At 35.7% G+C, this 13,050-nt stretch overlaps 1 protein-coding gene across 1 annotated transcript; it reads left to right on the forward strand.

Annotated features, from left to right (window-relative positions):
* Nucleotides 1–4,747: 4,747 nt before the first annotated feature.
* LOC128528458 (cytochrome P450 1B1) lies at nt 4,748–10,366 on the forward strand. The gene is made up of 4 exons (XM_053501297.1): nt 4,748–4,857; nt 6,413–6,505; nt 6,636–7,631; nt 8,621–10,366. The coding sequence occupies exons 3-4, from the start codon at nt 6,646–6,648 to the stop codon at nt 9,144–9,146; spliced, it is 1,512 nt and encodes a 503-aa protein (XP_053357272.1). The 5' UTR covers nt 4,748–4,857; nt 6,413–6,505; nt 6,636–6,645; the 3' UTR covers nt 9,147–10,366.
* Nucleotides 10,367–13,050: the final 2,684 nt, after the last annotated feature.

Here is a 13,050-nt window from a genome sequence, read left to right on the forward strand (position 1 = left end):
TCTCTCTCTCTCTATATATATATATATATATATATATATATATATATACATATAGTAATGTATAAAATATAATAGGAGTAGTTCATTTGATTGATTACTTTTTACATACATATATATATTTTTTTTGATTTAAGGAATTTGCAGTTGATGCAGCATATGAACTAAAGGTTGAGGGTCTTGCTCAAGGACCCAAAAATAGTTTGGAAATGTTGAGGTTGGAACATATGGGTTTTAGCACTCTGACTTAAAGCCATTTTCATCTTGCTCAACCAGCTTGTATAGATTCATGTTGATTTTTTAGTGTGATAGTGAAATAAATCCAGTGGTAGAAGTAATTTAAACAACACAAAGAAGTTGAGATAGATGTGATAGCTCTGTGTTATAGAACAGAAGGCTGTGTGTTCCAATCTAAGCACTGGAACATGGAAGGTAACAAGCATTACTTATGCTATTTTATGTAATGTAGACTATACCTCAGTATTTTAAAAAATATATATTTTACAGCATTTTCTTGTACATTTTTACAGTCCTTTATTGGACAGCAAATTACTGACATTTACAGACATTTTTACTGTGAAATGGCAATACTACACATTGATCAATAATAATAATAATAATAATTATTATTATTATTATTATTATTATTATTATGATAATAATAATAATAATAATAATAATAATAATAATAATAATAATAATAATAATAATAATAATAAAGTAGTAGATAATCAAAGCAAATGGTTTTCAATGGATTCTCAATGAGCTGAAGGCTGATTTTAACTTTGCCAGGAGACATTTGTAGTAATTGAGTAGTCAGTTTTGAATAAACTATACACTTTCTTGTTAGAAAGACCAGGGAGACAATTTGTAACTTTTGTTGTAAAATTGATCACATAATTTGCATACACATGATGCATAATTATGGGTATTTGATTAAATACAGGCTAAACGTCTTGACACTGGACTAATCAACAAATCATGTCTACTGGAGAAGTTGATCTAGATATTTGTCGCTAAATTATTATAAATTAATTGCAAACTCTATGTAAACCATTAGTAGGTTTTGCACAGTTTTAAATAAATGAATTTATGCCAATAAAAACATGTCACATGCTACATGAATAAAATTCGTTCTCCAGAGCTCTCCTGGGTTTTTACACTGTAAAAGTCCTAATTTTACAGAAAATAACTTTTACAGTACTTTTCCTTTTTTAAAAACTACAAACAAATCTTTGTAAAATTGCAGACATTATCTGTTATTAAGTCGACTGTTTTTTTTAAGTATTATTTTAATACTATATTTTTTTCACATTTTTAATATTATATCATATGTTTACTGTTTTTTCTGTTTTTTTAAATTACAGTATGTACAACTTTATGTAAAATTACAATAAAAGATTGTAATTTAATATGAAACTCATTAGAAAAAGGTTAATGTACATACTAAAAATGTAATGTTTTTCTTTGTAATTTTGAGGTAAATCATATTAGTTTTATAATACTTTGTGGTGAAAATAAGTTGTTTACACTGAAGCACGTGCTTGTTCTGTTGGTTTAAATGGCATAGCATTTTTATGAATGCTGGTTGTGAACTTGATACTAAACTTACGATTATGTTCTTCTTCTTTGTCTTTTGGCTGTTCCCTTTCAGGGGTCACCACAGCAAATCATCTGCCTCCATCTAACCCTATCCTCTGCATCCTTTTCTCTCACACCAACTAACTTCATGTCCTCTCTCACTGCATCCATAAATCTCCTCTTTGGTCATCCCCTAGACCTCCTGCCTGGCAGTTCCATCCTCAGCATCCTACTACCGATATATTCACCATCTCTCCTCTGAACATGTCCAAACCACCTTAATCTGGCCTCTCTGACTTTATCTCCAAAACATCTAACATGGGTTGTCCCTCTGTTGAACTTATTCTTGAATTACGATTATGTTCTCTCATACTAAAAAAAGGGCCCCAGTTGAAAAGTTCTTGAGTTTCCCTTTAACACACAGTATCTAGTATTGAATATGATTTCAAGTATTTTGTAAATCTGTTTCTCGGGGTACAGAGATAAAGATTAACTTTTTCTTTTAAATTTAAGATCCTAATGTGTTCTTTTCTTCTCTCTTCCAATCCACCATAATGCTCCAAGGATCCAGTTGTTTACTGCCTGTTTGGGAGAGGGTCTTTCTTGGATACACAGGACTGTCCATTTTGCTATTTTGGTATGTATTAGATTTTACTTACTCGCACTAACGCATTTGGATTCTAAACTAAAAGGTAAAGTTTTTTGTACACATACATTATACAAGAACTATAGAGTAAAAAAAGAAACACATTGTACTTTATTTGTAATAAAGTTTTCAATCCAACTTTAATTGGACCATTTAATTGGAATCTTGTTTGAAATTGTTTATTTCTTTATAGTCATAGGATATTTCACAGCAATGTTTAGGTTTGTGAGAGAGAATTTTTCACTGTTATAGCACAATAGTCAAAATATTTCATTTGTTTTTCATTTTAGGATTTTATTATAATGCTATAAAACTAAACTTCTTTTTTTATTATATTTTGCATCATACTTGTACTATACTGTCACTGTTCTACAGGCTATTTTACAAATATTATAATCTTAAGTTTGTGCTAACACTTTATAGAACATGTGCGTTTATAGGAATTTATAAAAAGAATTGTGAAATAACAGTTTTTGTGTGTTATTGCTTTATTTAAAGGTGTTTGATTTTCAATTTAGGATAAATCTGTGAAACAACAGTTTTTTTTTTGCTAAATGTCTAATGCTTTTGCTTTATTAAAGGTGTTTGATTGTAATATTTTTTGAAAAAACTGTTAAATAAAAACATTTTGCTGCTACACATCTAGTGCTGTTTTAATGAAGGTATTGAATCGTATAAATTTGTGAAAAATCTGTAAAATAATGGTGTTTTACTGCTAAAATCTAGTGCTGTTGCTTAATTAAAGGTCATTAATCGTATAAATTTAGCAAAAATCTGTAAAAATAACTGTATTTCACTGCTGAACCTCTAGTGCTGTTAGTTTAATTAAGGTGTGTAACCGTATACACTTAGGAATTCTCTGTAAAAGATTAAATAACAATTTCTGTAAATTTAATATTTTTGCACATAATATGAACTAAAGTATTTTACCTTAATTATACGGTTTTTGTTTGGCAGCCGTTGCTACAGTACCAGTCATTTGACCGTTTTTACGCTTTTTTGCAATTTTTTTTTTTTTTTACAGTGTATGATTATAGCGGTACATTATCAGGGAGACTGGGGAAAGTCCACACGTCTGGGAACCTTACGTTATTTCACTCTGTTTTCAGGTCAAATTGTCGTTTTGTAAACTGCTGCTTATACATGAATTTTAACGTAAAACCATTTTGAGGTTCGTGCGTGTGAATGTTTTACAGTAAATGAGGCCCTGAATAATCTACTGTAGTTTCCTTCCGAAAAACAGCGGTAAACGCATTAAAACACCTCTAATACACTGTTCGGCTGACTCAGAAGCGTATCCAGGTATCTCAATTATTGCTTACTGTACTTAATATTATAGCTAAGGAAATAGAAGTCAGTACAATAATTAGTTTTCTTAATGCTGATATTACGGTTAACAGGTTTGGTGTGATCGATTTAAATATAAATCGGAGATCTTTCTAGTTAGGCTAGTGCTGTAGATCAGGTTCAATTGAATCGATTTTAGTTTTTATTTATATATAAATATGTTATATTTATATATATATATATATATATATATATATATATATATATATATATATATATATATATATATCGCAGTGAATAATTATAAATATGAGAGTATTACAGAGATGCTGTAGGTACACACACACACACACACACACACACAAATTCTTTCTTCTTCTGTTTTCTTCTTGTTTTTCTGCAAACCTAGCTTTACTGTGAAACAAAATTCATTCCTTAAATAATAAAAGGATAAATTAAAGCTGTACAAGTAGTTGGACATACATATACATATTGTATGTATTTGGATTCTGTGTTTTAGAATTTTGCATTTAAAAAATAGTCTTTTTTCCATAAAAAAATGGAAGGAACCAAACAAATTATTTAATACATACTAATGGTTAAAATAAAGTTTTGTGTGTGTGTTATAAAGGACTCCTCAACAACATTCATACAGTATACAGTGATTTAATAGTAATCAACAGTACGTTAACTCTTTCAAGCCTTATGTCTTTCAGCTTTTTCTACTCTTTCAAGTCTCAAGATTATTCAGAACTGTGATTCTAGGATATTGACAAAAAATGTGTTTTTGTGTTTTTTACTGTAGCTGGGTACTGTGACGTTAAAGGCTCCACAGTTTTTAACAAATACATTACACAAAGTCAAATAACGCATGCTTTATTAAAAATAACGCTATAACTTTGTTCATAGCTGGGGATGATTACTTGGAAAATAATACATAGTGGCATTTAAAAAAAAATTAAGAAAGAATATAGCTTGGTTTTTGGAAAGACAAAACCTGTTTTGTAGTACAGAAGTTGTGTCTCCAGAAGACGCACTACTTTCTGTGCTAAAAGGCAACTTGTGTTCAGCGCATGCGCTGTCCGTGGTACTGAAGAACAGCCGCGGAGCTGTTGTGGAGTTTAACGCACATTACTCCGTTAAACAGTAACCCGTGTTAATACATTACTCAGTTATCATAGCTAAAGTTTGGTAGAAGTATGTGGTGGAGTGTGATTTCCTTGTTACAAGGTCCCACTTTATTTTGGTTACGTTACTGAGACTCCTGAATAGGCTATTTGTGCCCTTAGGACAGTAAGAATATTTATAGAAAAGATTAAAAGCCATTCTCACGAGCGTCTGACCAGGTAAATGCAGCACAATAACATCATTTACCAAATAAACAGCAGATATATGAGGGTTTTTTGCTTTGATTAGACTGTTTTTACATGTCAAATGAAGGTAATATGTGGTTATAAATTAAACATGTCATACATAGCCTATTATAAGTGTATTTCTATGTAAATAAAAAGTCATCTGTATAAGAGCTCTAACGATGAGTCCTGCTGAATGATAAACTATCAGTAAATGTACTGTCAGTAATAAATGCATAGTGTCCTCCCAGTGGCAAACTAAAGAAATATCGCTGTGTCTTTGTATGATTTTATGATCAAACGCATCGCTTTACGATTTGCGAATATTTTTCTTTCCATTTTGCCTCTCTTCAATATATTGCTGTTTTTGAACTCTTAATAATCTTGTTTAAAATCAATCAGATTGGAATGTCTTTAATGTGAACTTATAAAATAATGTAATTTAAGTCTATTTTGACCTTCTAAGCTTTTGTATTTATTATTATTATTATTATTATACACATTTCGTGTTATTAATGCAATAGTAGAAAACTCACACAGTCCGCTTTTACAACGTATGCCATATTTTATTGTTTGCGTTTTCATAATTTTCGTTTTCACCAAGTTGAGCTGCCCTTCCGCAGAAATACATATACCTCATATAGTTATTTGTGTTATTCGTGTGCATCCGTCTCTATCTCTAGAAATAGGCAGGGTTAGCTCAGTGGTGAAGGCACTGGACTGCTGATCGAAATGTCCCAGGTTCAAACCCCATTGTTGGGCCCCTGAACACGGCCCTTCACTCTCAACTGCTCACATGTATAAAAAGATAAGAAAAATGTAAGTTGCTCCGGATAAGGGCGTCTGACAAATGTCGTAAATGTAAATAATTGGTAAGTAATGATAAATGTGGGTTCCTTTGTTGACTGTCAGTACAACATAGTCTATTTCAACTAGTTCTCCTCAAACAGCATTAGTGTCTAAAAGCGTCAAAGTGTTTTTAACGAGCCTTTAGATCTGCGTTACTGAGAAACGCCGCATTCATACTGAGAACACACTGCGAACTCAACCTGCGTTGCCAGATTGTTCACTTTTACTACCCTGAGTTAACGTCAGCCTACAGACATCGTAGTGAAACACGGCATTAGACAGGTAGAAAGAAAACCGTGGACTGCTGTTTCCTTTTACACCGTGATTGGGTCAGGGAGTGTAAATCATCCAAACTGGCAACTGGCGAGTTTGACTAATCTTTCTGTGTGTGCGTGTGGATTTGTGGACGGAGTGAATGAAGCAGAGGGGAGGAGGAGGAGATGAAACCGTATGTTGTACAAAACATATAAGCAATTCACTCAGCTCTCTGCAGCATTACTGGAGCTACGAGCTGTGCATCTGATAGCACTATATAATAGCCTTATATAATAACCTGTAGACATAGACTTAATCTCATGCAGGACTTATTTAATCCCTACAGGAAGATTTTGGATATTTGCCTTTTTATCTTTACAAAAAGCATTGCATTATAAGTGAAAAGTGAACGTCTGAGACATAATAACTGTTTTCTACGCCGCAGGACGTCCACAGACGTAATATTTAGGCAAGCAAACTTTTCGTGCTGAAATAAGAGGGAAATATTCTCATGCGGCTTTAAAATTGGACAAGGAAGGTTTGTACATCTTAAACTCATTTTGTGTAGCATTTAATGCATAACAAATATATATTTATTATATAAATGCGAAATAAAAAAAGACTGTAAAATATTAGAAGCAAACTGGTTTATTTTTTTTTATTGTTAGAGAGCCGAGGATGGAGTTACCAGGAATTATCACAGAGTTCCTCCAGCTGTCAAAGCAGAATATTTTGCTGTTTTGCCTTGAAGTCTTGATCGTCGTGCACTTGCTGGGCAGTTTGGTGCGCACCTGGAGCGCGCGGACTTTACCGGGCCCGTTTCCATGGCCACTCATCGGTAACGCAGCGCAAATGGGCAACTACCCGCACATCTATTTCACGCGCATCTCGCGGTGCTACGGAGACGTGTTTCAGATCAAGCTTGGCAACCGGCCCGTAGTGGTTCTTAACGGCGATGCGATCCGACAGGCGCTCGTCCAGAAGGGTGTGGATTTCGCAGGTAGACCTGATTTCGCCTCGTTCCGGTACATCTCGAGCGGTCGCAGCATGGCTTTCGGTAACTACAGCGAATGGTGGAAGGTGCACCGACGGGTGGCACATTCCATAGTGCGCAAGTTCACTACAGGTAACCCGGACACCAAGAGCACCATCGAGAACCACGTCGTGAGTGAAGTCAAGGAGCTGATCTCGCATTTTTTGCGCGAAACGCGCACACATGGCTACTTTCAGCCCCACAAGTATCTCGTGGTGTCCATGGCGAACATCATGAGTGCCCTGTGCTTCGGTAAACGCTATTCATACGACGACACCGAGTTTCAGCAAGTGGTGGGACGTAACGATAAGTTCACGCAGACGGTGGGCGCCGGCAGCATCGTGGACGTCATGCCTTGGCTCCAGTATTTCCCCAACCCCATCAAATCACTGTTCGATCAGTTCAAGGAACTGAACGCAGAGTTCTATGAATTCGTCCTGGGTAAGGTTATGGAGCACCGGAAGACCATGGAGTCGAGCATCGTCCGGGACATGACGGACGCACTCATCACGTCGATGGACCGCGGCTTACTGGATGAGAAGTACGTGCCCCCGACCATCACGGACATCTTCGGTGCGAGCCAAGACACCACGTCCACAGCGATGCAGTGGATCGTTCTGTTGCTCGTGAGGTAACTGTCCTGCTGCATTTTGGCTGGAGTATAGAGCTTTTCTTTATATAGAGAGAGTTTGGTCTATTTGGTCTAACAACCGAGATGTAAATTAATCTAATAAGAAAAAAAAGGGGGGAGGGGGGGTACTAAAAGAAAAGCGAACACAGAAAAAAAACTAAGTTTTTTTTAAATGTGGATAGATTAAAAAGTTAACTAAAAAAGATTTTACCAAAAAAGTAAAAAAACAAAACAAAACGGTGTTTAAACCCAGTTTCACAAATGGGTTAAGATTTTGCAGCATTGCGCAGAGTGACCAATAAATAAATGCCGATGAAGTAATCTGGAAGTGTAACTTTTGACAAGCAGAATCTTATGTTCGGTTTTTTTCACCCACGTTTTGACTGCGCGTGTCAGTGCGCGCCGAACGCGTTGGGTAATCGGCGGCAGGCCTGTCAGCTAGTAGTCACGTAACCAGAGCAGGAGGCTACAGAACTTCTACCTGGAAACACTGAAATAAGACCCAGCAAAACATATCAAGAAGGAACAACACACACTATAATCGCATTCACTACACGTTCTTATAGAGGGACAACAAAATGGCTTTAATAAATTACCTCCAACATATACTGTATGTCACTGAACAATGCAGGGTCTTAATAAAGCAGATATAAGCTGATAAAATGTCAGTCGGACTAGGTCCAGTAACCACTACAATAGGACCACCAGCGTGAGACAATGAAACAATATGTTTGTGCACTATTAGTAAATTTAGCTAGTGGATCATGGAGAAATATCATTTTTATTAGGGTTTTAGGCAAAAGGCATGCTATAGAGTACTTACTCAGATGATTTATTTCTTGTGTGCCCTAAGTAATACTACTTATTTCTGCATTTTATAACCAGTAAACCCTTTTCCCCTGTTGTATGTTCTGTAGTGGTATACAAGTTCTACCAACAACCGAACATGTAATGCCTACTAACATAGCCTGGTTCACCTCTTTCTCTAGGTATCCAGATATCCAGAAACGAATTCAGGAGGAAGTGGACAAAGTAGTGGACAGAAGTCATCTACCTTCCTTTGAGGACCTACCACGTCTCCCATATGTGATGGCTTTCATCTATGAGATGATGCGGTTCAGCAGTTTTATCCCTGTAACAATCCCCCACAGCACTACCACAAACACCTCCATTAATGGATACCACATTCCCAAAGACACTGTGGTTTTTATTAACCAGTGGTCCCTGAACCATGACCCCAAAAAATGGGATCAGCCTCAGATCTTCAACCCTCTCCGCTTTCTAGATGAGGATGGGGAACTAAATAAAGATGTGACTGGCAATGTTATGATCTTTTCCATGGGAAAGAGGCGGTGTATTGGAGAAGAACTCTCCAAAATGCAGCTCTTCCTCTTTACAACACTCCTGGCACATCAGTGTCACTTTACAGTGAAGGAACGACCGACTTTGGACTTCATGTATGGGCTAACCCTGAAGCCCAACCCATTTAAAGTAGCAGTATCTCTGCGTGACTGAACTGGCTTGAGAAAGTGGGCTGACCTCATCTTTCTGTGCAGGGTGCAAATGAAGACTGTGAATAAACTATAAACAGTGGCTCAACTAAAAATTACATATAATAACCATTATGCAAGAAAAATGGTTAAAAACTGTATAGAGTAAATGAACATTTTATCCTGTGGCATAGGTTTAATTTTAGTTTTTGGGAGAACCAATCAATCAATTTTGATTGATCGGTTCCCAATCAATCTGGAACCGAGAACCGATAAATTTTTACCGATCAATACAGCTTCACAATATTCTCACCTACAAGCAGCGAACATGCCCCATCCCCATGTAAACCTAGACGTATGGTTTTAACAAGGTTAAATATTTTATTTAATGAAAAATGAAGATGGCTTAAATTACAATGAACAATGAAGCAGACCTGTTTTTCCAGGTAAAACCTACTGTATGTGTATAAGAACATGCTAATATATTTATAAAATTATCTACACTCAGGCAAACCATTTTTATGTAACTTTTAAGCTCAATGACTATAACTTTCGGGTAGTGTAAACATAAATGTGCTTACACATTGCATCGATGCACAATCTCAGCCGTCCTCACTTCAGTAACCTCATATCTAAACAGCTGAAGAGACTGGAGCATACACATTTATTTATGATTGTATTGCTATATATTCCATTTATTTTTATTTTTTTATTTTTTTTACATTGTTTTCAGGGTTTAATAGATAGCAGCTATAACATTTCATAGCAAATATTTTGCTTTAATATTAATATTTTGCTATACACAGTTGAATATTACTGTTTGCAGGGCATTACTAATGTGTGTGAGCTTCATAATCTACCCACTAACAAAATTACATAAACATTTCCTATATAAAAATAACTGCTGTAGCAAATAATAGCATAATAATATCTTTATATAATTTCTGTATTGTTAAATGTACTAGAAATAACCCAGTAGTACACACATTGTAGAGAAACCGAATAAGCATATAAAAACATGTATGTAAATGAAGCATTGCATTCTCTAAATTAGTTAACTGTAAAAAGAAAAGTGTCATTGATGTTATGTATGTTGCACCACTAAACAAGGAGAGTACAATGCACAATGGTGCTTCACAATTACCACTTACCAATCTTCTATTTGTTTTACAAAGTGTACAGATGATTAAACTGCTTACAGAACATACAATAAACAACTCATACTCTAATGGGTGACAAAATTAATCCTTTTACAGTAGGTGATTTCATCAGCTTTGCTGACAAATTTGCATTGAACTATACAAGGCATGGACACATTTCCATTTAGGTATTTAGCATGTTTATTCCAAACAATTTAGAATTAAGTATGCAGTCCATGCAAGTAAAGATTAAGCACCATGCTCAGTAGTAGGGAGGCCAAATAGTGGATCTTTTTCACGCTTAAGATACAAAATATTTAATCTTTCATTACCAGGTCTGAACGACCACCAACACAAGCACGTCAGTTATCTAATTCCAACCATATACCAATTATGCAGTTTTGCTAATTTGTGTCAGTTCCTTACCAGGAGAAATCATCTTGGGATTCAAGGCAATAGGCGTGGTCTGCTCTGGACAGGATGCCAATCCACTGCAGGGCACAAGCACACTCCAGCTCACACTCACTCTCACACTACGGGCACATCGGAAATGCCGATTTGCCTAATCTGCATGTCGTTGGATTGTGGGAGGAAACCTGAGCACCCGGAGGAACCACACCAAGCACATTATTATTATTATTATTATTATTATTATTATTATTATTATTATTATTAATAATAATAATAAATAATAATTTTGAATTTTAGACTTTGTTTTGTCAGTGTTAAACATGCCAAGCTAATTATTCAAACAGGGGCTCATCAGCATCCACCGTGAGCATGACAAATTCACTACCTGGGAAAAAAAAAGTTGCACACACTAAGATATTATGCTTCCAGAACTGCTCTTTTACAATTTGAGTCCTGAAATATGCCTGTGCGTCAGGGAAAAAAAACCCGTCATTGATGTGATAAACTGGTCATTCAGTACATTAAGGCTGTCAGTCGACTACATTTTATTGCCACATAACGTTGCTGGGTCTGGACCGGACCAAATGAAGCAACCCAGATCATAACACTGCCTTCAGAGGCTTTGGGCGCTATGTATGATGGGTGCATCACTTCATGCCCCTCCCTTTAACCCTGATGCACCTATCATTCTGGGATACTTCAGTGGTTAACAGACATGTGGTCAAACAGATTCTGAAATGGCCATTTCAGTCCTAAACCCATTAAAACACATGAGGTCAGTTAAAAAGGGAAGGTTATACAATAAGATACCTAGCAGGATTTGGAGTTACTCCAAAGTTTTTACTTTATAGTTTAGATTCTTTACTTCATATTCAGTTTTTTTTTGTGTTGTCCTAATGTTAATTGGGCTGTAATGGCAATATTTATAAGTAGCAGTTACATCCAGTGTGTTGGGAAGAAAGGGGAAGCATTTAGGACAAACTTTTCCCTGCCGTGCAGCTTATCTCGTCTCCCAGAACATCCTGTTCTTGATCAGCCACAGACTTCCAGTCAGGCAGCCAGTCCACAGTGTGTGACAACTGCAGATAGAGCAGGCTGATTACTGATACATCAACACCACCATGTCTCGCCCGCTCTGCTGAGCTAAAAAAAAAAAAAAAGGATAAATGTAAAAGCTTGACTCAGACAGTATAGACAGGAGATTTGGAAAGATTTTGAAGACAGTCGTAGATGAAGATATTACAGATAAAAAAAAAAAAAGGTTGCACTGACAACTGAAACAACAAGGTAAAAAAAAAACAATGCACATAGCAAACACTAATCCTCAACCGTGTCATTGCCTTTCACAGAGACAAAATGTTTAGTCAGAAACAATTAATAATCAACAAGAGAGGAGAATTTACTATCTCTATTTAAGAAGACATTAATACACAGGTACGATCTGGTAGAATAGCATTAAAATGTAACTTCTGTATTAATTCCCATGATGCAGTGCAAAGCAGGCTCCTGACTTTCTCCTAACTCTCATCATGGCATAAATGTTGAAACTAGTGAAGACACCATTTCATGTGACTTATGTAATTACTATAAAATTCCTATAATATGCCTGCTTAGGACAAAAATAGACAACGCAAATGCATGTATCTAAGAGAAAGAGCATTTATAATACTTTCATATACACATCATATACAAATCCAGGGCACATAGTTAGGCATACAACAAATGACAACGTGTTTTGCTAATAGCATTAAAGAATAAATCAAAACACATGGTACATTGTCATTCACTTTTCCTATCAATATTATTATACTGCTTTGTTTGCCTCACTATGGAAAATACTGTACACTCACCATTATAAGAAGAATATCTGTCCTCCTATTAATTTATATAACTCTATCCTCTCCTATCTATCCTTTTAGCCAACCATGTGGCAGAAAAGAACCCAAGACTCAGGTGATAAATTGGCCCTAAGAACAGTGAGGGCTAAACTGTCCTGGGCCATCAAGTACGCAATTTAAATCAATTCAATTATCATTGTCACGAAGCAGTTTTACAGAATTAAAAGAAAATGATGGAATGTGTAAGAAATGTGTACGAATCAAAATGATCAGATTGACAGTGGCAAGGTAAAACTCCCTGAGATTGGCAAGAGGAAGAAGAAACCTTGAGCGGAACAAGACTCACCAGAGAAAACATCCTTAATTGTGTGAAATGGAAAGTAGGAATTGTTTTGCAGTCATACTGTGTGTTAGGAGGCTGGAAGTTTAATATAACAGATGTTGCCTTCAAGTTAATATATATAAGTCCAGTTCATTAATGGAATCTCAGGTAGACTGTATAAAATTCCAGTCCTGAACTATCGAGAGACGGCAGTCACAA

Source organism: Clarias gariepinus, chromosome 8 (assembly GCF_024256425.1).
Source record: "Clarias gariepinus isolate MV-2021 ecotype Netherlands chromosome 8, CGAR_prim_01v2, whole genome shotgun sequence".
Taxonomy (NCBI): domain Eukaryota; kingdom Metazoa; phylum Chordata; class Actinopteri; order Siluriformes; family Clariidae; genus Clarias; species Clarias gariepinus.